Here is a 27,853-nt window from a genome sequence, read left to right on the forward strand (position 1 = left end):
ATTACGCTGCAGTAACGTTCTGATTGTTGATCCAGGCTGTTAATAAAAAAACCTCATACGCCACTCATTATCTTCTCTTTTATAGCCAGCATCCAAGAACAAGGATGAGCCATCATGAATGATAATCAGGATAAACGTAATCATCAGTCGGAGACTCAGCAAATTACGTCCGTGGACTAGACCCAGCAGTGCCGTTTTCAAGTATCCTCCTACTGCACAAAATGTTAAGTCTCGTTGTTAGAAATGTCTTAAAACAATATTGGAGACTCTCAGCTTATAAGTGGTGTCTAAAAGCATGATCTAATGATGAAGGAGATAACTTTCTCTTCTCTCATTGTGCACAGGGAGATGATGAGAGCTGCTGTCTGACGATAGACTGTCCTTACTGCTGTTTGTTGTAGCCTTTTCAATGGTATTTGTTCATATTTTCCCACACTAAATATATTTGTTTCTACAAAAATAACTGGTTTGTAGGGGCCCGGTGGCGCAGCTGGTAGTGCAGTGGTATCACAGCAAGAAGGTCCTGGGTTCGATTCCCGCCGGGGGACGCTGTGGGTGCTGAAGTGTCAGTTCCCCCATGACTTCAGTGCCCACACCATGGGTGGGGTTGGCGAAAGGATCTTTCTGTGTGGAGTTTGCATGTTCTCCCCGTGTTCCCTTGGGTAGTTAATGTGCACAAAAACATGCACACAGTCCTGGGCTACACATGCCCCCTCTGGCCAACCGGGGCGCCAGATGGGGTGGATAACGTGATCCTTCCACGCGCTACGTTCGGCTGGAGAAACCCCACCCTGTCTGGTGAAAAGATGCGGCCTCAGGTTAAGGAGGAAACCTGAGCTCAGTGCAGGGCCCTCCTGGGGTTGGTAGAGGATGGCAATGCCCAGGACTGTCACTTAGGTAGGAGCACGGGGTGGTAAAAAATGGGAAAAAACCGGGATAAAAATATTAAAAAAAAAAAAAAAAAAGATAAATAACTGGTTTGTAAGGATTTGACACAACACAGGGCCACACAGGGGTTCCATGAGCTGGTATATTCCCTTTCTGAAACGGTTCTTGCCGGGAAAGGCCTCATGGAGAGTAATGCCTGACCACACTCACACAAAGATCCAATTCACATACATAAAGGGTTACAGACAAAAAATAAAAAATAAAAAAAAATCACATTTACTTTTACATCTATTCTAAAATGCGATGTTTGATTCTTGGTCTGAGGGTGCAAGACAATGACTGCGTTTACAGCAATGTTAACACCAATAACCCCTTTGAATAACCGGAATTTGCTCATATTCGGGTTTTTAAAACCCCAATATGACCCCTGGGTTACTCTTTTTAAAACCCGAATATTGGGTCATGTAAACGCCAAACGGAATATCCCCATCAAACGGAACAGGAATTTGTTTTCTGCACATGTTCTGTTCACAAGGAATCCTGGTCTTTTGAGTCCAGGAAGTTCTTATAAACACGGAGAAACACAAGACCAGGAGGAGACTAATCACTTCATAAATGTAATGAAGGATATGAACATTTCTGCATTTGTAGACGGTAGAAAGTACCGGGATAGAAGATTTACAAGAAGGTGAGCGAAAAGTTGTTTTGAATTTGGATACAGGATGAAGAAGCGGAAATGACGGGAATTGCGCCATGATGTTCTCCGCGCGTCGCTGGTTTGATCCAGATATCCCAAATGATTAATTACCATGTAAACGGAATATTCCGAATGTTTCAGTAACCGGAATATTAGCAATAACCTGAATTTTGACTGTGTGTGTGTGTGTGTGTGTGTGTGTGTGTGTGTGTGTGTGTGTGTGTGTGTGTGTGTGTGTGTGTGTGTGTGTGTGTGTGTGTGTGTGTGTGTGTGTGTGTGTGTGTGTGTGTGAGAGAGAGAGAGAGACTCACACTCTTTCTCTCGGTCTTCAGCTCCTGAGTGTATCGCGACAGTTCACAGACAATCTGCATGGTCAGGTTTTCCGCCAGCTCTTCCCTCTGAGCGGCCACCTCAGTCAACTGCTGCAGAGTGGCTACGAACCCCAAACACCAGGTGTACCTAGAAAAACAAAACCAAGACTTGAAACAACCAAAGACCTAAAAAAAAACTCAGACACCTGAATCAACTAGTTGGAGACCTGAAACCACCAGATATCTAAAACGACCAGTAAGACACCATTTAAAAAAAAACACTGCCACTACTAGCAAACACATCCAGGTGGATACTTATACTTAAACTTTGTTACATTTTCAATACTGAAAATCAATACTGGTGACACGATCTCCGAAACAACTGTATTACAGATTATACTATCATTTTGCTCACCATGGTTACAGTACAATAATGACATCAGAAAGGAGGTTCATACCAAGGGTGTGAACAGGTTTGATTCAGAGAACTTTCTTTACAGAGCCATGGTTGGCTGGAACTCTGTACCAGTTCATATTTCTCATGTAGGTAGCAAAGATTGGTTTAAGATTCAGTTGAAACAATATCTTTTAAAACGTAATGAATTATGATTTAACATTTAGAAGGAACAGAATGAAGTTTGAATAGAATTACAGGTAGTGTAAACCCTATCACAATAAAGGTGGAAAGTGGTCTAGAGTTTTAAGATAAGGTCATTTCAGGCAGGTATTGTTCACCTGCCTGAAATGACCTTTCAGGCAGGTCATTTGCATCGACATTTTTTGGTGTGCTGCTTTCACCACTTTGTGGATCTTCAAGTTAAGTTTCTTTCAAGTCCAGCACCCACTGCCTACTTAATTGGCAGCAATCACAGGAAGCGCAGCTGTCTTCTCCTTCATTGTTTATGAAGGTGTTTTATTTGATTTCATTTCTATGTATTTATGTCTGAGATTGATGGTGATTTAGTTTTATCCTCTGTGTTGTTTGTGATTAAGGGAGTTGTGTCTATTATTTTAGTTTGTCACATATGTCTGTTACGTATTAAGTGTTAATTTGTGTGTTGTGTGTATGTCAGACCCCAGGAAGAATAGCTAATGCTAATGGGGATCCTAAATAAAACAAACAAACAAACCAACCAACCAAAAATCCTTATGATGAGAGAAGTAAGGACTCTGAAAATGGGAACTTTGACCTCCGGTCCACTGATATTGAAATGTATGATGCAGCCAGGGCAAACCTGAGAAGGGGCATCAAACTGGCCAAACTGGAATACAAAAGGGAAATTGAGGGCCAATTTTAGGCAGGTGTGGCTGGGGGTCCACCCACGTACAACAGCCCTTCACACAACCCTCACCCACCGAGAACAGATAGCAAGACCAGAGTCTTAACCACAGTTAATGACCTGAAACAATAATTCAGACACCTAAAACGTCTGTTTAGAGCCCTGAAACAACTCATTAGTGTCATAACACAACCAGATATCTGAAATAAGCATTACCAATCCACACACACATCTGTTTTGTCTTTTCCAGGAGGGTTCCCCCTTATTATCCAGGTCCTGGTCCAGGTTTCTTCCCCACTCATGATCCAGGTCCTGGTCCAGGTTTCTTCCCCCCTCATGATCCAGGTCCTGGTCCAGGTTTCTTCCCCCCTCATGATCCAGGTCCTGGTCCAGGTTTCTTCCCTCCTAAAGAGGAGTTTTCCTTGCCACTGTTTGGCTTAAGGTTTTTCTCCCACTAGGGGAGTTTTTACCTGCCATTGTTTATGTAATAATTGCTCGGGGGTCATGTTCTGGATCTCTGGAAAGCGCCTATAGACAAATTGTATTGTGATGGACACTATATTAATAAAATTGAATTAAAATGTAACTTGCACAGGCTCTTTTTTGTGGCCCATTTTCCAGCTGGGAATTTAAAAGCTTCCTGTTTGTGGGGGGTTTGAGTTCCAGATTTTGAAAGACTTCACATCATGGAGTCTTTCTTCTTCTAATGATGTTTGACTCACCTGGAGAATGATCTCGTCCTCATGTTTACTGACCAACCAATGAAAGAGCCAATTGCAGTTTCATCGTGTATGCTTTCATGGGCAACATAAAAAAACGTTTTCATGTGGAGGCAAACAGTCAAGAGACAGAGTTTTCAGGTCCATCTAGATGACAGACACCAATCAACCAGACGGTTAAAGAAGGAAACCGAGGAATTACCTGCTCTCTTCTTCTTTGCTTCTCTTGGGATGGTACTTCTTAGATAGACTCCTGCAGGTGGACACACAAACAGATAAAGTCAGACCGGTAGAGAGGCAGATAAGTAGAGAAAGACTTTAGCTAACTTTAATTTGATTAATGTTATTATTTTACTGGAGCCAGCTTAATTAGCTAACTTTTTCTACTGTTGGTTTACTAGTCTGATATAAATTTGAAACAATCAAGTTAACAGTGGATTTTGTTTTATGCAAAGCTGGGTTACAACCTGAGGTCTAAGTCGGTAGTGGCTGGTCATGCAGTCATTTAACGTTAACTGATTACAAAGGTGTCATTTTCATTTCAGGATATTCATGTTTTTTATCCTTTAGTTTTCACTCATATTTTCTCGCAGGATTGTATCCTGCTGTTTATTTTACACTAGCTGTTTGTGCTGTGTGAGCGATCTTTCTGAATAAAAAGGACCTCAAACCTCAGTATCAGTGGAGGTATCTGTGGAGGTGTCTGCATCTATGGAGGTTTCTGCATCTGTGGAGGTGTCTGCATCTGTGGAGGTATCTGTGTCTGTCAAGGTATCAGTGGAAGTATCTGTGGAGGTATTTGTGAAGGTATCCGCATACGCAATGATATCTGCGTCGGTATCTGCGTCGGTATCTGCGTCGGTATCTGCGTCGGTATCTGCGTCGGCGAAGGTTTCTGTGGAGGTATCTGTGAAGGTATCTGCATCTGTGAAAGTATCTGTGGAGGTATCTGCATCTATATAGGTATTTGTGGAGGTATCTGCATCTATGTAGGTATTTGTGGAGGCATCTGCATCTGTGGAAGTCCTGCATATGTGGATGTTTCTGTTGAGTTATCTGTATCTGTGAATGTTTCTGTCAAGGTATCTGCATCTGTGGAGGTATCTGCATCTATGTAGGTATTTGTGGAGGTATCTGCATCTGTGGAAGTCCTGCATATGTGGATGTTTCTGTTGAGTTATCTGTATCTGTGAATGTTACCAACGTGACAATTTCCTATGTGTGTTACACAAATGGCAAATAAACGTAATCTGAATCTGAATCCGAATCTGAATCTGTTTTTGTCAAGGTATCTGCATCTGTGAAGGCATCTGTGGAGGTATCTGTGGAGGTATCTGTGGAGATATGTGAATCTGTGGAGGTATCTGTGGAGGTATCTGTGGAGGTATCTGTGGAGATATGTGAATCTGTGGAGGTATCCGTGAAGGTGTCCATAGACGCGTCTGGTGAGATGTCTCTGAAGGGATTTGTGGTATCGACTCTTTTTCTCTTTATGTATGTACCTGTCCCCCTTTTTAAAAAGAGGGACCACCACCCCGGTTTACCACTCCAGCCGTACTGTCCGCTGGGGGGGCCGGAGAGTGTGCTCCAACTATAGGGGGATCACACTTCTCAGCCTCCCCGGGAAAGTCTACGCCAGGGTACTGGAGAGGAGATTACGGCCGATAGTCGAACCTCGGATTCAGGAGGAACAATGCGGTTTTCGTCCCGGTCGTGGAACACTGGACCAGCTCTATACCCTCCGCAGGGTGCTCGAGGGTTCATGGAAATTTGCCCAACCAGTCTACATGTGTTTTGTGGATCTGCAGAAGGCATTTGACCGTGTCCCTCATGCCATTCTGTGGGGGGTGCTGAGTGAGTATGGAGTCCGGGGCCCTTTACTAAGGGCTGTCCGGTCTCTGTATGATCGGAGCAGGAGTTTGGTTCGCATTGCCGGCAGTAGATCAGACTTGTTCCCAGTGCATGTTGGACTCCGGCAGGGCTGCCCTTTGTCACGGTCCTGTTCATAATTTTTATGGACAGGATTTCTAGGCGCAGCCAGGGGCCGGAGGGGATCCGGTTTGGGAACCACAGGATTTCATCTCTGCTTTTTGCAGGTGATGTCGTCCTGTTGGCTTCATCGGACCAGGACCTTCAGCATGTATTGGGGTGGTTTGAGGCGACGCGGCAGGGGTGAGAATCAGCACCTCCAAAACAAGGCCATGGTTCTCCACCGGGAAAGGGTGGCGTGCCTTCTCCGGGTGGGTGGAGAAGTCCTGCCTCAGATGGAGGAGTTCAAGTATCTCGGGGTCTTGTTCACGAGTGAGGGAAAGATGGAGCGTGAGATTGAGAGACGGTTCGGTGCAGCGTCCGCAGTTATGCGGTCGATGTACCGGACCGTCGTGGTGAAGAAGGAGCTGAGTCGAAAGGCGAAGCTCTCGATTTACCGGTCACAATCTACGCATCTACCCTCACCTATGGTCATGAACTTTGGGTAGTGACCGAAAGGACAAGATCGCGGATACAAGCGGCCGAGATGAGTTTCCTCCGCAGGGTGGCTGGACGCTCCCTTAGAGATAGGGTGAGGAGTTCGGTCACCCGGGAGGAGCTCGGAGTCGAGCCGCTGCTCCTTCACATTGAGAGGAGTCAGCTGAGGTGGCTTGGGCATCTGTACCGGATCCTCCTGGACGCCTCCCTAGGGAGGTGTTCCAGGCATGTCCCTCCTCCCTAGGGAGGTGTTCCAGGCATGTCCCTCCTCCCTAGGGAGGTGTTCCAGGCATGTCCCACCGGGAGGAGACCCCGTGGAAGACCCAGGACACGCTGGAGAGACTATGTCTCTCGGCTGGCCTGGGAACGCCTCGGACTCCCCTCGGAAGAGCTGGAGGAAGAACTGGAGGAAGTGTCTGGGGTGAAGGAAGTCTGGGCATCCCTGCTGAGGCTGCTGCCCCCGCGACCCGGGAACGGATAAGCGTAAGAAGATGAGTGAGATGAGATGAGTGAGTATGTACCTGTGTTTATTACTGTCTTTAACTTTTTGTTTCTCATTCTTGCCTCTTTTTCCAAGTTTTTGTTTTTTTCTTCCTCTGTAAACTACCTTAATACGCCTAAAATAAACTATTTATGGCATCACAACAAAACAGGTATTATGATACATTTCAATGTATTTATATAGCGTCTATTACCACACAGGATGTCTCTAGGATCTCTCCAGAGACCCAGAACATGACCCCCGAGTAATTTACATAAGCATACTACAAACAATGGCAGGTAAAAGACTCCCCTGTTGGGAGAAAAACCTAAAACCAAACAGTGGCAAGAAAAACTCCCCTTTAGGAGGGAAGAAAGCTGGACCAGGATCATGAGGGGGAACCCTCCTGCTGAAGACCAGCTGGGTAGAGGAAGAAATGATATCCCGAGTATGAGAACAGTTGTAAATATGAAGGGGACTAGAAGCATGGGATATTACCTGAGCTGTTTGGCGTAACTCTGCTCAATGTCAGCTCGTTCCTTCACAAACTTTGTGTATCTCTCCAGGAAGTCGATGCCCCAACTGGTGTGTTTCTCCAAAAGGTCATACTGATCCTGAAACAGGAGAACAACAGGATCACCCTGAAAACATCCGTCAGTCTATCTGAAATCGAAAAAATCAATTTTCCGGTTCTGAATCGATTGTCAAAATAATTCCTAAAAATTGATTCGTATGTGTCTAAAGATCTTTTTTTTTTCATCATTACATTACAACTTTTGGTATTTTTTTGTTTATGCCCAAAAATGATTTTTTTGTTGGACACAATAATAACTGGTGTCATGTTTTTGCCTTTAAATATGTTTAAAGGTATGAAAACATTAACATTTTAAGTTATAGGGGGTAACACACAGCGTTTGCAGCGTTTTAGTTTTTGAGCCTAGTGTCCTTATCTTTTAGTGTTTAGAGTTTTTAGTGTTTTAATTGTTTTTATTGCTTGCTTTGAGCCAGTGGCAACGAAATTTCGTTCCACTTGTACTTGGACTATTGTAATGACAATAAAGTGAACCTTGAACCATGAACCTTATAATTGCATAAATTGTCTATATTTCATTACTTTATATACTGTCTTGGGGTTACATTTGCATAAAATGCTAAAAACCAAATTCAAATTAAAAACCGAAATAGACCAAAATTGGAAAAAATTAAAATGGAATGTGGGAAAAATTAAAAGCGATTTCATCCGTCTCTGTTTGCTGCCCTGGATCTGATTGGTCCTTACAGCATCATTAGCTGCAATACTTGCTGTTGAATCTCAATATAATACTAGTATTCATATTTTGCATAACTGCACAGTCATATAATTCATGCAACAGCTCAAAAAACTGTTTTAATAATACTAAACCAAATCAATATCGGAATCGAATCGAATTGGATCAAATCAAATCGTAATAATCGATTCTGAATTTTAAGAATCGGAATCAAATCGATTCTTGACATTTGGATCGATCCCCAGCCCTACAGCCCTATTCTCTAATGAAGTATATTTTAATATCTATTCATCTATCTGTTTTTGTTTTCTATACCCACTTAATCCTATACAGGGTCCCGAGCTCTGCCGGAGCCTGTCCCAACTCATTACAGGTGAAGGGCAGGGTACACCTAAACACAGGTCGCCTGTCTATATCACAACACTAGACCAACAACCTTGGGAAATGTAGAATCATCGATCAACCACGAGGAGAACCTGCCACAGAGACTCCCGCGAGGCCAGAACCAGGAACCTTCTTGCCAGGAGGCCACAGTGATGACGACTAAGCCACTGTGCTGTCCTCAATATGAGCTAGTTAATATACTAGCGCATTAAACTTCAGCTAATTTAATAATATTTAATTAGGTTTTTTAAACAAGCGCAGTAATACTCAGCTAATTTTATTAGCTACATGTTTGGTTTATTTTACTATTATCTAGTACAGGGGTCTTCAGTTCAAGTCCTGCATGTTTTAGACGTTCCCTGCACCAACACACCTGATTCTGGTTAATGGACCAGGATTGGGAAACACTGCTCTAATAGTTTGGTTAATTTTACTGTTACTGTTTATGTAAAAAAAAAAAAAAAAAAAATTACTGTTATCTAGTAGTCAGGTGCTTGTTTTTTTACTCTAATCTAGTTTTGTTTCTTTTAATATCTAGTTGGGTTTATTTTAGTTTTATCTAGTTCAGTTTATTTTATTCTCATCTAGTTCAGTTTATTTTAGTTTTATCTAGTTCATTTTATTTTCCTCTTTTATCTGGTTTGGCTTATTTTATACGGAAGAGTAATAGGGCCAGGCAGGAGAAAAATAAAAATAATATTTTAGAGGAGGAAGATTTTTTTTTCATTATGCACTTCGAGAAAAAAGTCGAAATGTTGAGAAAAAAGTCGAAATGTCAAGATTAATGTTGAAGTACAATTTCGAGAAAAAATTCGAAATGTATTTCAACATTATTCTCGAAATTTGGACTTTATTCACAAAATTTGGACTTTATTCACAAAATTGTATTTCAACATTAATCTCGACATTTCGACTTTTTTCTCGACATTTCGACTTTTCTCTCGAAGTGCACAATAAAAAGAAATCTTCCCCTCTCAAATATTTTTTCTCCTACATGGCCCTAATACTCTTCTGTAATTTTACTCTCATCATAGTTGGGTTTATTTTAGTTTTATCTACTTCAGTTTATTTTCCTCTTTTATCTGGTTTGGTTTATTTATACTCTCATCTAGTTGGGTTTATGTTAGTTTTATCTGGATTGGTTTATTTTATTCTCATCCAGTTCAGTTTATTTTAGTTTTATCTACTTCGGTTTATTTTACTCTCATTTACTTGGGTTTATTTTAATTATATCTGGTTGGGTTTATTGTACTATAGCGCAGCTTGAGGTTGAACTTGTGATCAACAGATCCTGCAGCAGGTCCCTGACTGCAGGTCTGCTGGAGCCTCAGCGTTGCCTCTCAGGTCTCCCATCCCTGACGGACGTGCAGGTGTCTGCTCGCATCTTAGCACCAAACCCCTGTATGATCCATGATGCTGCATCTCAGCATCAAACCCCTCCATGCTGCATGATGCTGCATCTCAGCATCAAACCCCTCCATGCTCCATGATGCTGCATCTCAGCATCAAACCCTCTATGATCCATGATGCTGCAGCGCCCGCCGCTGACGTCACCAGCCGTGTTGCTATGGCAGAGCAGACAGAAGAACGAGGACCGAGCGCAGCCGGTGCGGCGCTGGTGGCGGCGGGTACCTGGTTACGGTTGAAGGGACTCACCCACAGCTCGGTGCCCCAGTTGCAGCTCATGTCTGCGGTCCTGCTCGCTCCTGGTCCGGGTCCGGGTCCGGCCCTGCTCCGTGCTGCCGCTGGTTCCAGATCACCGCGCTGCTGCTGCTACTGATGCTGATGCTGATGCTGAGGCTGAGGGTGAGGGTGAGGCTGCGCGCGCATCCTTCCACACACCTGTCCGTCCGTCCGTCTGCACGACCCGCAGACGTGTGCGCGCAGTTCTCTTTGTCGTCGGAGAGGAAGACCAGGGATGCGCACGCCCGTGTCTATACGCTATACATGAATATGGCCAAGTAGAGCGCATGCGCCGTGACAGCCTCGCCCTACGGGTCTCCATGGCTACCGAGATGGGCCTTTTTTTTTTTTTATTGAAAGACAAAATGCAAACAGCACAATCCAACCGCCAGGGGGCGACACACGCTCAGCGGCGGAAAATCAGGACACAATGACCTATAGAAATACATTCAAAAGAGACACAAACTTAAAGCCTTGCATTGGTGGAGACTAATGGTTCTAATATGTTTGACCTCATTTTCAAAAATACAAAAAAAGAGGCTTTTGATTAGTATACCGGGATTTGTGAATAAACCATTTTGCCAATAATATAATAAGATTAATGTTATAAAATTGTTTTTTTTTTAACAGATGGATAGTCAATGAAGCCAAACAATTCATGTTCAAAGCAAAGGGAGAAATTTGGTTCAACACAAACACAAATCAAATTACAGATATTGTTCCATACATTTGTAGTGAAAGAGCAACTCCAAAATAAATAAAAAACATCTTCGTTGATCCTTCACAGAAACAACAGACAGTGTCTATGTCTTTTTTGAAACGTTGAAGAAAAACTTTACATGGGTAGACTCTGTGAATTATTTTGAAAAGATACGTCCTTCATTTTATTAGTAATTAAGTATTTTGCAGGTAACGATCAGATCTTTTTCCAGTCAAGATTGTTAACAAAGTTATTCCAATAAGAAACCACATACATTCTTCTGAAACAATGCACGTAAATGACGATTATTATTGCGTCTTGAGACAAATCTCACCAATTTCAAGTTTGGTTGGATCAAAAGACAAATTTAAATTCAAGTTCTGTCCCGCCGTACTTTTAAATAACATAACGACTCCAGTAGGGATTGCATTTATAATGACATTAAGAGATGGGCCTTCTTTCTCGCAGATACGGAGGTCCCCATCCTCCGGGTTTGTGACGTCACCCCAGGGACGCTGCAGTACGGCGCATGCGCCAGCAGGTGGCGCTGTCCCTCCAGTTCTTACCGCGGTCTTACTCCCTGATGGACAAGCACTACCAAGAAATATATCAAACATGGTTAACGTTGTTATTTTACTAGGTAAATATCACATATATAAATGCAAATGGAATAACAGCAAACCTTCCATTGTACATTTGAAAAATGAATGTAAACTGTACTTTGCGTCTCTTTGCGTGTGAAAAACATGATATTGTCAAAAGCTTATATGAAACTGTCTTTTTTTCTTAATTTCTATTAATACACTTCCCATAGCTTGTCCGTAAATTTATCTTTTTTTTCCTCCCAACCCCCCAAATGTTGAATATCTGTAGAAAATTGATTGTTTTGTTTCATGTGCAATTTATTGTATACCCTACAGAACAAAGTTTGAATAAAGTTCAATAAAGTTTGAAAAAAAAAACCATTGAACAGCCAGGTTGAAAAATCTACTGGGTGGAAGACCAGTGATGTCATCCACAGGTTCTGAAGCCTCTTGTTCCTCCTAAAGAGTCAGTGCACGTAGTATATGGAGGGGGGGGGGGGGGGGGGGCGGGGGGGCACAGACATTATGTTAATCAAAGTCAGCTGTGTCTACCAGCTGCTTCAGGCCACGTTTACACATAGCCAGATATTTGAAAAAAACGGATATTTCCCCCTCTACGTTTTCAAAAATACCATCATTTACACAAACCCGCATAAATACACTGTTAAGAGCTATGAGCAGCCAAACCTGCAGGGGGCAGTGTAAGGAGAAGATAAAGTCATGCTAGCCAATCAGAATCCTGGAAAAAAACATCAACAAATACAAAGACAAAGACACAAGTAACTTCCAGTTACTTCCAAGATGAACGAGAGTCTTTCGTTTGGAGTGACAGAGAAGTGGAGTTACTTTTAAGTGTGACTTTAGAATATAAAACAGGTAAAATACAAGAAAATATTGACGTGGCCAAACAAATTGTAAACACAGGTCGCACACATGATGCTGGTGACGTTTCTGTCGCATAATGTGACGTTCTGAAGCCTAAATGTCCGTTTCCCTCCGTTTACAAGCAAACGTGAAGATGGGGTTTTTGCAAATCTCCACTTTGGCCGGAGTTTTCAGAACTGATCGTTTTTGGTGACTTTGAGCTTCGTTTTTGTGTAAACGAACGGCCAAAACGCATGAAAACACCACAGTTATTTCTACGTGTAAACGGGGGCCTCAGTCGATCCATGCTGAGGAGCTGCCCTGTTGGCATTGTTGGGTAAAACCAGAAATGACCACTGATGGTTTCAACAAAAAAATGGAGCATGACGGCAACTGATGAGGAACTGATGATGGCTAGCCATTGGCTGATCCGACTGTCAATCAAAAACTATACACCCCCATATTAGAAATAAACGTACGACTCTGGATAAGCCGGATGAGGTTCATAAAACTCCCTCGTAAAGTTCATCCTGGATGTAAAATCTAACTATGGAGACCAAAACGGTAAATATGTTTATTTCTGCCGTAGAGTTGGGCATTTTAACATAGAGGTCAATGGAGATTAGCTCAGTGTTGGATCCAGACCGTGGAGGTTGGTAACACAACTGCAGGTCTGGATCCAGATCCTATTCATTCAATTCAGTTCAAATCAATCTTATTTACATAGCGTCTATTACAACACAGTTGTCTGTAGTATCTTTCCAGAGACCCAGAACATGACCCGCAATCAATTATTACATAAACAACTGATAGGTAAAAACTCCCCTTTAAGAAGGAAGAAACCTGGACCAGGACCTGGATCATAAGGGGGGGGGGGCTCCTGCTGAAGACCAGCCGAGTAGAGCAGGAAAAGAGAGAGAGAGAAGAGAGGATGAAGAACAGAGAGACATGAGACACACATATGTTGTCAAAGGTCCAAAAGAGCAGATATATTAGTATTAATGATCTTTAACTGGAGTTCTATGTGCCTTATGGGCAAGATAACAGTGCAGTGTGTGGCGGGAGGTTAGTTGGAAAAAATGAGAGAAAGAAGATCAGAGTAAAACCCCAAAAGGCTAGAAAAACCTCTCACCACCAGACAAGTAAGGTGCTCTGATGTTTCCCACACAGAGACGCACCCATGCAGAGAGCCCCACGTAACGATTCCCAGCGAATGTAAATAATTAAAAGACAATGTGAAGAAAATGAACAAAGTATTAAATTAAAAATACTGCAAGTAAAATCAAATATCCCTTTTTAAAAGTCCTCCCAAAAAAAGTACATAAACTGAGTCAAAATAAAAAGCAATGGTCTCCAGAAATTCAATTCACACAAAACACAATAAAAAAATGGAATCAACCCAGTTGTGAATGAGGAAACTTCGAACCAGCTATGGTTACCAACCAGTTCCTCACAAAAATGAAAGCAGAAGAAAATCCAGGTCCTCCCTCTCGGTCTTAAAAAAATCTATTTTCAAACGGTGGTGGCGTTCTGATGATGATGATGATGATGATGATGATGATGATGTTCAGGTATTTTTCTAGCATGCCCTCCCTCCAACTTGTACCTCCATCCTTGGCTTCTCCTTGTCACGGGTGTGGTTTTGTTGAGGACCCAAATGCAGGAGAGCAGGAGTTGCAAAAACTGGGTTTATTAATCAAAAAACAAGAACTAAAAGCGCTGCAGAGCAGGATTAACAAAAACCAGGATCATGAATGACAGAAACTACGCGGAGCCATGGAGGGAGCAAGCAGTACGGACCGACATGGAGCAGGGAAAGACAAGACCAGATATACACAGGGGGTAACAAGACACAGGTGCAGACAATCAGGGCAGATGGCACACAGGAGGAGCAGAACTGAAACACAAACTGGGGGAAATGTCAAACCCTGACACTCCTTTGCAACAAACATTTTTTCCAATTTCCTTTTTCCAGTGATCAGTGTTTTTCAGATAAGCGTAATTCTCGTAACTCTCTGTATCTCGTCTTGCTAGAAAATCTCAACGATGCAGAACATTGACTAAAACAACTTTAATCTCTGATAAATTATAGTGATTGCAGCTACCGCTGTTGAGAGAATAGCCAGATGATGAAGGCAGTGGATGATCATTCCTAATGTAATGTATAAGGATTAAGTAGTGTTATAGGACAACTACATCGTTTTGAGGCCAAAAACAGCTGTAAACTAGATAATGATCCCTAGATTGACCGGCTACGTCACATCCAGCTCTGTCAGAGATGTGGGAATTCTCAAAAAGCTTTTCCGAATAAGTGGATTATCGAATCGCCTGAAAAACCACCTCATGGAAGCATAAAAAGGTTTATTCCATAAACTGGAGGTTTTTTTTTTTTAAATTAGTGGCTTTAGTGGCCATTAAAGGATTTCTTTTTTAATATTTGGTTTTGCACAAATCTAGCGGTCATGGAAACGCACTCTGTGTAATTATTAACTTATTTTAAAACTGTAACAATCAGGCTTAAGGTTAACAAGTATTACAATCTTTTAACGGGCTTAACTGATCTTCCCTGCAGAATTTTATTCATTAATTTACCCAACAAGATAATAATGCAATAAACTTAAAAAAATAAAAAATAAAATCACGGTCCACCACAACCTGAAGCTAAATGATAGTGTCTTTTCCAAGACTGTGTAAAGACACTTACATTGGACTTGGTGCAAACCTCGGAGACAGAGCCGTATCTAACATAAACATGAACAGAGTACCGGCAGCTATCCAAGTGCATCTGTCTGACATCACAAAGCTACTACCTGAGGTAGTACTGGCAAAACACCAAGGGGTGAAACAGCCGATGGGTCTACATTCATTATTGGACTTCCCAAACATCGATAGGAGAATGAACAAATTCCGCCGACTGCTTCAGTTGAACACATGTCCATCCAAAGTCTGTCAGGCCAGAGGACTGCATTTTATTGAGAACTTTAATCTTTTCTGGCAAAGGTCCAGCTGTTTAAAGGAGCATGAGGCTCCTTTTAAGAAATGAGACTCTCTAGCGCCACCCTTCACCACGACGGCCGTTGGGGGTACTGCAGCCAACAGTGAAGCCGGCACGGGAGAACGGGGAGAACGTGCATGCAGCGTCATGTGACGTCACATCCGCAGGACAGCGCGGGAAATTTGGGCCCGAATTGCAGCACATTTTGCAGCACACAGCCTGTTCAAGGCAACAGAGAGATACACTAGAGGGCTCATTCTTTTTGGTTTGGAACGCTTCATCTGACATTATTAGTAGAAAACTTAAAACGTATATGAATTTTTTTCATAAATCCTGCCTCAATCCTGCCTCAAGCTCCTTTAAGGGAGAAGGACCACACCTGAACAGAGGTGGGGTGAGACGGCTGACAGATACTCTCCTCCATGCTCCGAGGCATCAGAATAGGTCAGGACCAGGTCCTGTGCTGCCACCGAGAAAGGTGTGACAGAAGAGCTACTGCCTCACCACCCAAGGACCCAGCAAAGGATTCAACCACTGTAACCATAGCAACACCTTCAGCCTCCTGGATACAGGATTCTCCATCACCTTCACCACGGTCCTCACCACAGGCCTGGGACCTACCTGCTGCATCTAGACCAGTGTTTCCCAACCCTGGTCCTCAAGGCCCACTGTCCTGCATGTTTTAGATGTTTCCCTTCATCATCACACCTGATTCTGATTAATGGTCCTAATTAGCTTGTTATCAAGGTCTGCACAACTCTGTTGATGACACAGGTACTTGTATCACGGTGTGCTGAAGCAGGGAAACATCTAAAACATGCAGGACAGTGGGGCCCCGAGGACCAGGGTTGGGAAACACTGATCTAGACCCTCCAGAAAACACTTCACTCTCAGTTTTTGTGTGTCTGTATGTGGTGTGAGACTCTGGAACAGTCTGGATATCCAATGCAAGGAAATGCCAAAATATCCGCAGATTTAAAGGAGCATGAGGCTCCTTTTAAGAAATGAGACTCTCTAGCGCCACCCTTCACCACGACGGCCGTCGGGGGTACTGCAGCCAACAGTGAAGCCGGCACGGGAGAACGGGGAGAACGCACATGCAGCGTCATGTGACGTCACATCCACAGCCCAGTGCGGGAAATTTGGGCCCGAATTGCAGCACATTTTGCAGCACACAGCCTGTTCAAGGCAAAGGAGAGATACACTAGAGGGCTCATTCTTTTGGGTTTGGAACGCTTCATCTGACATTATTACTAGAAAACTTAAAACGTATACAAATTTTTTTCATAAATCCTGCCTCAAGCTCCTTTAAATTGCTATATAAATATATGGTCTGGTCAAAGTATAAATAGAGTGGGTTGTAACACTGTTAAATCAACTTCGGTCTTGAAATGTTGATGTGTATTTGTTGTTCCTCATTAAGTTGGTATGTATTGTCCATTACCTTTTTCACTGCCAACAACAAAGACAAACTATAGTAAGAGAACGGTGATGTACAGAGCTATGTATGAATGGAACTTCTAGAATATATTTTGTAGTAGAATTTCCTTTTTTTTTTCTCTTTTTCTTCTACTACCTCTTTAGGTTTGCTTTTAATTTTTGTCTTGGATTGTATATTATGTGTCGGACCCCAGGAAGAATAGCTGCAGTTTTGCTGCAGCTAATGGGGATCTAAATAAAACTATAAACTATAAACCTTCTGGTATTGTTGTCCTTACCATTGCTGGTATGTATTATAAATGTAAGTTAACAGTTAACTGTCACCCGTGGTGACAATATACGTTGTTCCTCATTTTACACACTTTGTGGTTATGAAATGCAAATACTGTAGAATCATTTAATTATAATTTGATATGTCTTTTGTTCATTGTTCTGGTTTAAAAGTTAAGACAGGAGGAAACCTTAAAAATCTGTCAGGTTATTGATGAGAAACAGGGGTGGGATTAAATACGTTTTCTTCTTCCCACTCCCTTTCGAGTGTTAATGAATTAATTTGAATATTGAACCTGCACGTCTACTGTTAAAGGCTTAATTTTCTGCTGCACGCAGGTCACTTATGTTGTAAAAATGTTGTAGCTACTGCTCGAAATAAATATGAACTGAACTGAATTCTCATCTCCACCGTCTCCCATCAGACTCCCTGATCATCTTGAAAGTTTGGTGAGTCAGGAATTAAAATGGTTCCCCTCACGCCAGACCTTAGGAGACCAAGGATTGAACCCTCAAAAAGGAGTCGGCCCCTCTCCCTCCTCAGTTTACTGCACGGGCTTACGGGCTTCTGCATTGCTAAACACCAAATTCAATAAAATTTTCAATTCATGCAAAAAAACATAGTGACAAATAAAATGACCAAACGCAGCTAACACTTTTTCTCTATCACAAGATCTCGTTAATTGCAATTAAAGATAAAACTAAAAAAATACAGGAAATTTTGATATGTGCGTGCCCTATTTGCACATTTGCCACCTGTTGCTGCTGCTTAATGAACTGTGTTGGGGCTGGTTAATGGGGATCAAAGAACCATACAATATGTTGTAGTCCAAAGTCTCTGAACAATTGAATGTCTCTACGATCATTTGTTGCCGAGCAACAGGCCTCCAAAATCAGCATATTAACGTTTCAGCATCAGGTAAACGAGCATGTAAAAAATAGTCAGCTCATTTTTACTTGATGCTAATTTTACATTTGCAGCCTTATCAGCAATATGCTAATTATGCATGTTGCATGATGTTAGCATCTGCTAACTAACTAACTGGACAGACCAGACTGTTCAAGGAGGCGATAGTCTAACCCAGGGGTTGGCAACCCGCGGCTCTAGAGCCGCCGCCGGCTCTTTAGCGCCGCCCTAGTGGCTCCTGGAGCTTTTTCAAAAATGTTTTTTCTTCCTTTTTCCTTTCCTTTTTAATCTCGACATTTGGACTTTTTTCTTGAAAAAAAAAAAAATCTCCCCCAACTATAACTAATATAGAAACATGCAGCATGTGTTGCCTTCATTCTAAGGCTTATACAAGACTTTTCATTTTTTGCAGCTCCAGACATATTTGTTTTTTGTGTTTTTGGTCCAATATGGCTCTTTCAACATTTTGGGTTGCAGACGCCTGCTCTAACCCTAACCAACAAATTGCCATGAGATAGCTAACATGTCAAATATCTAGAGAATGAGCTGATGTCATCTTCATGAAGTGAATCCCACTGAACAACATAAAACGTGAAGAAAAGATGTGATCTTTTTTACTGAACAAAAAATATTTTTTTTCTCTGTGGTGGCTGTTATGGAATACGAGGCGGTCCATCCATGTCTCACGTTAGCAGGTCATCAGACAACTGATAAAGGTGATCAATTATCAGCTGACATTAGAATGTCAGAGGAAAGGACTTAAACATGACCACTGATCATCTCATTGATCCACATCAGCTCACTTTCTGTTAGGCCTGATCCTGATTTAAGTGTTATCAGTGTTATCAATACAATTGATCAGTTCAGATATAAATAACCTCAAATACTATTTGTGTGCAAAATAAAGCACAAACGTATGAACAACATTTATTTAAATATTTCTGCACATACAAAAGCAGTTCAAACAAACAAAGTGGCAGGTTACATCCGGCAGGTGTCGTGAAACGCCTCCAGGGTCCTAAAGTCCCTCCATGTTGGAGGAAGCCCATCCTGCAGGAAGTGCCCGCACCGCTGACAGGAAGACTGGAATAGCTTAATGTAGCTGCGCAGCCACGTCTGCAGGGAAACACAGGTGAGATAAACATGTGAGACACACAGGTGGGAGAAAAAAGTGAAAGAAAAACAGGTAAGAAAAACAGGTAAGACAAACAGGCGGGAGACACAGGTATCCAACAAGTGGGAGAAACAGGTAATAGACACAGGTGGAAAAACAGGTAATAGACACAGGTGGAAAAACAGGTAATAGACACAGGTGGGAGAAACAGGTAATAGACACAGGTGGGAGAAACAGGGGAAGGACACGGCTGAGGGAAACAGGTGGGGGAGACAGATGAGAGACAAGTGGGGGAAACAGGTGATAAACAGGTGATGGAGCAAGGTGAGAGACAGGGGGGCGGGGGGTGAAAAGGTGGGAAAAACGGTAAAACAAGTGAGAGGAACAGGTGGGAGAGACAGCTGGGAATAAAAAGTCAGAGAAAAAGGTTGGATAAAAAAAAGAATAAAAAACGACCAACTAACCAGGTATCAGTCATATGTACAGGACTGTTTCAGAAAATTAGAATATTGTGATAAAGTTCTTTATTTTCTGTAATTCAAAAATGTCATACATTCTGGATTCATTACAAATCAACTGAAATATTGCAAGCCTTTTATTATTTTAATATTGCTGATCATGGCTTACAGCTTAAGAAAACTCAAATATCCTATCTAAAAAAAATTGAATATTCTGGGAATTTTAATCTTAAACTGTAAAACATAATTAGCAATATTAAAATAATAAAAAGCTTGCAATATTTCAGTTGATTTGTAATGAATCCAGAATGTATGACATTTTTGTTTTTTTAAATTGCATTACAGAAAATAAAGAACTTTATTACAATATTCTAATTTCCTGAGACAGTCCTGTAGGTAGAACTCTTAGTTCTCCAGTTAACGGATCATTAATACTAATATATCTGCTCTTTTGGATTGTGTCTCTCCTTTCTCTGTTCTTCATTCTCTCTCCTTATGATCCAGGTCCTGATCCAGGTTTCTTCCCTTCTTAAAGGGGAGTTTTTACCTGCTGTTTACGTAATAATTGATCAGGGGTCATGTTTTGGTCTCTGGAAACATCCTACAGACAACTTGTGTTGTAAATAAATTGAATTGAAAAATTGGAAGACACATTTGAGAGGAACAGGTGTGACAAAAAAGAAATGGTATTAGACATAGTTGAGATCCCCCAGTGGGAGAAAACGGTGTGTAATACAGGTCCAGTAATGAAACGTAAAAGGTATCGATCAGGTACTTTTCATCTCACCATGAAGGACCGAACAACAACATCAGGCATCTGGGGCAGCTGGTAGTGCAGCAGGGCAGTGGTGGCATGATCTGTTACCTAGCAACAAGACATCACATTCCTGACGTATGAATGCAAAAGTCTCAATATTTTAAATGAAGACAGGTGAGTCCTACCTTTTGAAACACCTGGTATTGGGACTTTGACCAAATATCCAGCTGGGGTGGACAGAGAGACAGGTCAGCACTGAGACACGGTAATGCACGGACAGTTATCTGCAGGGTTTGTCCGAGCCCTCACCTTTCCATCCTCGTTGTAAACATTCTCGTTGAATCCTCGGACAACCGTTCTGTCGATGAAGAGTGAACGCATCACCACTATCGCCTTCAACACCTTCCCCAGCGTCACCTGGGTGGGAGGCAGGTGAGAGACACGGTTGTCATCGGTCCTAACACACCTGAGAGCTGGCTGAAATCCACTTTGGGCGCTTTTACGCTAGTACCTACTCAGTTTCTCGTTTATTTTCAATACCCAGATGAGAAGTAGGAGGTTGGAGCGAAGCTGCTGTGACGTATTTGATTGTGTGATCTAAACGAAGAAGACAACAACACTAAAGATGTAGAACCTGGAGGAGATGATATACAGGACTGTCTCAGAAAATTTGAATATTGTGATAAAGTCCTTTATTTTCTGTAATGCAATTAAAAAAACAAAAATGTCATACATTCTGGATTCATTACAAACCAACTGAAATATTGCAAGCCTTTTATTATTTCAATATTGCTGATTGGGGTTTACAGTTTAAGATTAAGATTCCCAGAATATTTAAATTTTTTTAGATAGGATATTTGAGTTTTCTTAAGATGTAAGCCATGATCAGCAATATTAAAATAATAAAAGGCTTGCAATATTTCAGTTGATTTGTAATGAATCCAGAATGTATGACATCTTTGTTTTTGTAATTGCATTACAGAAAATCACAATATTCTAATTTTCTGAGACAGTCCTGTATGTGCTACTGGGTCTGTGGCTTGTGTTCGATACCAAGTTAAAAAATGAGAGTGAGAGAAGCTTCAAGCGGCGACGCTTTTTTTTAAGTTTGTCTCTGCTGCTGAAAAGTCCGCTGGAGCCGCGAGCAGCTATGAAGAGACAGAGCTCCTGGTGGATCTGGTCGTTCCTTATCTCCGTCTAGATCCCTTTTTAATTTTCTCCTCAGCACCAGGTTTATGAACATCTGCACCTCAGAGTTGGATCATGAAACAGACTTTTGCTGCCATTGCCTGTTGAATAAAATGAACAAGAATCCATCAGAGTCTCTTTCTCTGATTTCCTCCTCCTGACTCAGACGTCTGACTCCAACCCCCCGACCAATCAGTGGCCTGTAGTGTGATGATGTCAGATACAGCCGACTCAGCCGCTTAGAACCTCGGCAGAGTAGTTATAGAAAAAGTATCTACTCGGCACGTTAGGCCCCTGGTGGAAAAGAACCAAACCGAGACGAGTCAGGCTGAGTAGGTACTAGTGGAAAAGCACCATTTCAGTGATTCGTGTGGTCCAGTACCAGCAAAACTGCCGATGTCCCATTGGGTCTGAACAGCTCGATGGTCATGTCAGGAAACATCCTGCCGATCCGGGAGATGACATCATCCACATACCTGTACACCAAGAACGAGACATGAGAATGAGAGTGAGCCGACATCAGGGCGACGTCTGCAGTGGTCAGACACACACGCTGGTTCCAGTACTCACTGAGGAGGCAGAACCAGGGTACTGGGCTGCACTTTGGGCCGTCTCTTGGCTGAAGCTCCCATCTGATTAGCTGACCGTTTTAGTGACTGTTGATTCAACAAACTGGAGGCCAAGCCCGCGTGGTACTGCAACTAGACAACCGTGATCACAGATAGAAGGTTTTATTCTTCATCTAGTCAAAATGTTGCATTTAGATTAAATCAGAGCAAACACAGTGGTATCCAGGGGTGGATCGGTCACAGGGAGAACCGGGAGTTTTCCGGCTCGGCCGGGCAGTAATGGGCCGGCAGTGGCTGACCTTTTTATTTTGGAATGTATGTATATTTTTTTGTACGTATGCAAGGCAAGGCAAGTTTATTTGTATAGCACAATTCAACACAAAGTCATACAAAGTGCTTTACATCTACATTAAAAGCGGCAAGACATAATTAAACAGTAAATAGCAAATAAAATGATAAGAATAGAGGTAAAATAATAAAAAGCACAAGTTGTTAAAAAGTAAGGGCAGCAGGTTCATCTCCTTCTTACAATGGCAAGAATTACATTTCTATACGGTCAAAACGTACAAAGACCGGGTCAAATACAGTATTACAAAAGTAATCTGTAACAATTCGTACGGTGAATTAAACCAATGTAGGCCCAGTAGTCCCGCCCACGCATTTTCAAGACACCCTCCCCTCCAATAACCTTTAACGATGAACTAATGACACATCATTAGCAATCTGTGAGAGAGAAGAGAAAACAGAAATTGGGGTGGTGATAGCAGGTTGTGGATAAACACTTGTTCACTAAATGTTCAGAACTGTTGTATATGAACTTTACTTGACATAACAGATAGCGTTTGGTGTAAATCTAGTTCTAAAGTATCGGAAAATTATAAACTATCCCGATTAATTAAGCACTATTTTATGGTGGTTCAGATCTGCTTTTTCACAATTTTTATAATTAAATATCAGGTCACCAGAGTTAAAAGTATTTTAAGGATCGATACACTTTCTTCAAGCCCACTGTCCAATTTGTTCAAGCTTTACCTATTATTTTCTGTCAGTATTTATAGTTTTTTGGTCCTTGCCTTTCTTGTTTTGAACACTTATTTATGGACATTTTCAGATTAAATTACATCAAATAATAAAACAAGGCAATAATGACTCATTTCACATTATACAACGACAGATTGGAAGTATTGTGGGCAGCGCATAGAAGCGCATAATGGTTTTTATAGACAAGTAAAAACAAATATTTATAAATAAAAAACAAAAGCAAATCAACAAGCCTCACAGGCAACCAAAACATGTTCAAAAGGATTAGGTGGAAGTCCGATTTATGTAATCCTAACCCTTATTTATATTATCATCGTCAGCACTTGACTTTTACAAAATCTTATCCGTATATATTATAACGAAAAAAGAAAATATTGTATTTTAACATTAATGTAAATATTTTTCTATTGCTGTACTTCCAGTATTAAGTCTTATGTAAATAAATATATTCTATATTATCATTATAATATCACTCATCCTTTTGTGCATAATGGCAGTAAGGCCCACAAGGATTGTGCAGAAGCCTACATGCTACAGGCTGCCAACGCTGACATTAGGAGTTTGCTTGCTGGTAACCAGATGTCTGCTCACAGAGAACAAATGAGAAAAAAGGCCACAGGTTCTGGAGCGCATAGTGGACGTAATTAAAATAATAGGCTAGAGGGGGCTTAGCTACAGGCACCAAGAGAATGAGGCAGCAAACACTCTTGAAGATACCACTCTAGATCACGGCAATTTCTTTCTTCTCCTCTGAAAATATGATGTCACCTTGAAAGAACATCTCAGTAAATGCCTTGAGCAGAGCAAGCAATTTCATCAATCTGGGGCAAAAGGTGGAGGGTCCCTTGTCACATTCATGTCTGTGTTTCTAACCTGATACGCATCTATGTAATTAATTGTTTTTGAACATGTTGCTAACGTGTAACAGGCGTGTTTGGAACCTGTTGCACATCTATGTATCTAACAGGTCTCTAACTCTTTACTGAGGTGTTTAATGTGACACATTTTGTTAGTGTCTTCAGACCTCAACTGGGCATAGATCCATTTCCTCCACAGGAAATGTATAATGAAAGTTCAAAAATACAGTTTTTTAAATCTGATACATGTACAGATTGCTGAAGTTAGTAAAAGGGCGGAATGAAACGCCAACATCTGGTGAAGGTGTCCTGATGAGAAGACAGACGCCTGTTACCGCGGTAACCAGACAATGTAAAGTCATTTGTCAATGGATGAGCTTTCAGAGCGGTCTCAGTGGGTCATCATCTTATGATCAGATGAAAGGAAAAGGAGGAGCTGATGAGGTGTGTGATGATCAGTGTAGATGGCATGTTGTCCCTGTGGCAACGGAGTGAGTTACCTTGTTGGACCACTTGTAGGCCTGCAGCAACTGCGAGTACAAAGGAGTTTTGTCCTGAACCGGGTCCAGACTCAGCAGGCCGCTGTTGTGAAGGGGATGGGATTCGGAGGGACGGCCCACCAGACCGCTGAGGCGCTCCAGTTCACTATCAGCAGAGCAGAGAGGGGATTAATGATCAGTAATTGACATATGCGGAAGAGGTCTGATGAAAGAGCTGTGATCTTTCTACAAAACGGACATGTTTGTTCATGTTCCATAGCTGAATTCATCTTTTATCATCCCTATATAGTAAAAGTCCCATCTCGTCACTTCATCTGCATACAAAAACCCTCTCCAGGACAAAACAGAGCTTAAACTTAGGCCACGTTTACACATAGCGGGTATTTACAAAAACGGATATTTCCCCCTCTACATTTTGAAAAATACCATCATTTACACCAGGGGTGTCCAAAGTCGGTCCTCGGAGGCCGCAGTACTGCATGTTTTAGTTGTTTCCCTGCATCAACACACCTGATTCTAATTAACAGTCGTCACCACCTTGTCATCAAAGTCTGGATAGTTCAGTTGATGACCAAGCTCCTTGTATCACGGTTTGATTAAAAAAAAGGGACTAAAACATGCAGGACACCAGCCCTCGAGGACCGACTTTGGACACCCCTGATTTACACGAACCCGCATGAATACGCTATTAAGGGGTGTTATGAGACAAACCTACAGGGGGCAGTGTAACGAGAGGGCATTAAGTCATGCTAGCCAATCAGAATCCTGGAAAAAAACATCCACAAATAACACGTGGCCAAACAAATTGTAAACACAGGTTGCACACATGACGCTGGTGACATTTCTGTCGCATAATGTGATGTTCTGAAGCCTAAATGTCCGTTTCCCTCTGTTTACAAGCAAACGTGAAGTCGGAGTTTTTGCAAATCTCCACTTTGGCCGGAGTTTTCAGAAATGATTGTTTTTGACTTTGAGCTTCGTTTTCATGTAAACAAACAGCCAAAACGCATGAAAACACCACCGTTTTTGCTACGTGTAAACGGGGCATTAAGATGGATGTCTCTAGGTAATGGTGTTTCCTGTGAAGAAACAGGAACAATAAAGCTTGGATCACGATCCCTGGTTCTTAACTCCAGCAGACTTCATCATACATTCATGTATACACAGGGTTCTTTCTGCCCTTAAACATATCTAAAAGAAAAACAACAGGATGTAAAAATAATTTAAGAATGGGAAGGTCTCTGGCCGAATTCCCAGCTGTGTGAGCTCTACTAATTGTTCTTGTGACAGAAGAACATTCGGCGTTTACCACCCAGAAGCCATGTGTCAGGTTTGTTAGGTGGATTACAACGTGCTGAACTGACCTCCAAGTCAGGAAAATGGACATCCATCAGGTTTATTCATAGGGTTAACCTGACATTCTTCTTTTTCAGGTGGCTCTGCCTGATGCATGGATCACAGTAAAAAACTCATCTTGTGGAGGTGGTCACAACTGCAGTTTCACACCCCAAGTTCATACATGTTTGAAAACACTGTTTTCCATGAATTAAAAAGTTCTTAAGTGCTCTTAGACAGAGGATGTGGCAATCTCAAATTATTTTATGCAGGAAAACCCTGAAATACATCAATCCACTCATCCATTCACCCACCTGTCCACCCATCTACCCATGTAGTCACAAAATCCATCCATTGATTGATCCATCTATTCACAAGGGCTGTAATCTCCCCGTCAACTGGTTGATTGAATTGGCCTGGCTGGACTAAAATTCTGTAGATTCTTTCATTCCATTTCATTAGGATGAAAGCACCAAGTTCTAAGGGGGTGTTTTCACAGCACATCTCTTTCACGGGTTACAGTGATAACCTTGTTTTTGCTATTCTGTAAAATGAATAAATGTGCTTGAATTCCCTTTGTGTTTTCATCTAGCCTCTATTAAAGGAATTACAGGACTGTCTCGGAAAATTAGAATATTGTGATAAAATCTTTATTTTCTGTAATGCAATTAAAAAAACCAAAATGTTATACATTCTGGATTCATTACAAATCAACTGAAATATTGCAAGCCTTTTATTATTTTAATATTGCTGATTATGGCTTACAGTTTAATGTTAAGATTCCCAGAATATTCACATTTTTTGAGATAGGATATTTGAGTTTTCTTAAGCTGTAAGCCATGATCAGCAATATTAAAATAATAAAAGGCTTGCAATATTTCAGTTGATTTGTAATGAATCCAGAATGTATGACATTTTTGTTTTTGTAATTGCATTACAGAAAATCACAATATTCTAATTTTCTGAGACACTCCTGTATATACATAGGAATGGCCCCAGCATTTATGTGTCAACAAAGGTACAGTAGGCCTATCAGATTCTGAACACCTAATTGCAGTTTGTAAGTGGTTGACAGGTAGTTATTTTAGATTTCTTGCAAACCTGTAAAAGAATTCCCTTATTCAATCCAAAACTTGACAAAGTGAAGTGATTAACTAAACTGATAAATGTTTGAATTTTGTTTATTTTGGTTAAATTTTTTATGTAAGTTTTTCTTGTGAATAAGCGCCCTAAAGTAAAAACATGTTAAATGTAAAAGTAGTGCAGAAACTGATAGAGAGAGAGGCGCAGAGGGACAACAACACCACGTGACTTTGTGTTTACATGTGGAAAGAACCGTTACTGTCAAAGCTGACGGACTTTAAAAGTGTGCCGAAGAGTTAAAGAGCAGGTGTTCAGGTGTTTGATGTCATGCCAGCTGAAATCGAGTCAGCCCCTGAGCACCGAACGTAATATCTGAGGAAACGTGAGTGGAGTCTGGTGCGGAGCTCACTTCATGTCTCTGTTGACCGCCTGCAGGTTGTCCTGGAACTCTGCGATGAACTGCTTCTCTCGGCCCTCCAGCGTCTCCCGGTTCCTCATGCCGTCCTTCAGGAACTCGAACACGCGGCTCACGCTCGAGCGCAGCGCCTGGATCCCGCTGATTGCATGGGAAAACGCGTCTAAGTTGACGCCGACGTTCACCGCGTCCGCCATCTTCTCACTACTGCTTCCGCCTGGGCGGATATGACGTCAGAGAACAGCGTGTATGTGTGCAACAATTTTCAAAATAATGTATATACCTGTTTTATTCTCCTGTTTTATTTATTTATGTATTTATTTAAATCTCTATTTATTTACTTACATCTTTATTATTATTATTATTATTATTATTATTATTATTATTATTATTATTATTATTATTATTATTATTATTATTATTATTATTATTATTATGACTTTTACCTTCATTATTATTATGACTTATTATTCATACTAGATATTTTTATAATTTATTCCATCATTTTATGTGATGTCCAAACTATTGTATACCTTGTTGGTTGCAAGATTTGCTTATAACGTTTTTTTTTTTAAATTAATCATTGCTAAATATCATAT

General features: G+C 41.4%; 2 protein-coding genes across 3 annotated transcripts in view; both read right to left on the minus strand.

The window, feature by feature from the left end:
* Positions 1 to 10,432, minus strand: part of LOC133450750 (formin-binding protein 1-like) — a 36,991-nt gene extending 26,559 nt beyond the window's left edge. For both annotated transcript variants that reach the window (XM_061729600.1, XM_061729599.1), the window contains exons 1-4: positions 10,151 to 10,432; positions 7,341 to 7,456; positions 4,098 to 4,148; positions 1,897 to 2,044 (exon numbers count right to left, since the gene is read on the minus strand). In XM_061729600.1, coding sequence (XP_061585584.1) covers positions 1,897 to 2,044; positions 4,098 to 4,148; positions 7,341 to 7,456; positions 10,151 to 10,180 — 345 coding nt within the window. In that variant the 5' untranslated portion in view covers positions 10,181 to 10,432. The remainder of the gene's footprint in view (positions 1 to 1,896; positions 2,045 to 4,097; positions 4,149 to 7,340; positions 7,457 to 10,150) is intronic.
* Positions 10,433 to 18,852: 8,420 nt separating this feature from the next.
* On the minus strand, positions 18,853 to 27,465 carry med27 (mediator complex subunit 27). The gene is made up of 8 exons (XM_061730133.1): positions 27,249 to 27,465; positions 24,422 to 24,566; positions 22,025 to 22,155; positions 21,837 to 21,930; positions 20,576 to 20,683; positions 20,452 to 20,493; positions 20,297 to 20,374; positions 18,853 to 19,053 (listed from the first exon to the last, which is right to left on the minus strand). Exons 1-8 carry the CDS (start codon positions 27,449 to 27,451, stop codon positions 18,919 to 18,921), a joined length of 936 nt encoding a protein of 311 aa, XP_061586117.1. The 5' UTR covers positions 27,452 to 27,465; the 3' UTR covers positions 18,853 to 18,918.
* Positions 27,466 to 27,853: the final 388 nt, after the last annotated feature.

Source organism: Cololabis saira, chromosome 9 (genome assembly GCF_033807715.1).
Source record: "Cololabis saira isolate AMF1-May2022 chromosome 9, fColSai1.1, whole genome shotgun sequence".
NCBI lineage: Eukaryota > Metazoa > Chordata > Actinopteri > Beloniformes > Belonidae > Cololabis > Cololabis saira.

What these genes read in the sequence shown, in the direction of transcription:
- med27 (XM_061730133.1), bottom strand. Translation starts at nt 27,451, where the DNA reads ATGGCGGACGCGGTGAACGTCGGCGTCAACTTAGACGCGTTTTCCCAT. An exon ending in CCTACAAGTGGTCCAACAAG is followed by an intron (nt 22,156 to 24,421) that starts GTAACTCACTCC and finishes ACGGTTGTCTAG; the next exon opens with TTGCAGTACCACGCGGGCTT. An exon ending in GGACATCGGCAGTTTTGCTG is followed by an intron (nt 20,684 to 21,836) that starts GTACTGGACCAC and finishes CCTCCCACCCAG; the next exon opens with GTGACGCTGGGGAAGGTGTT.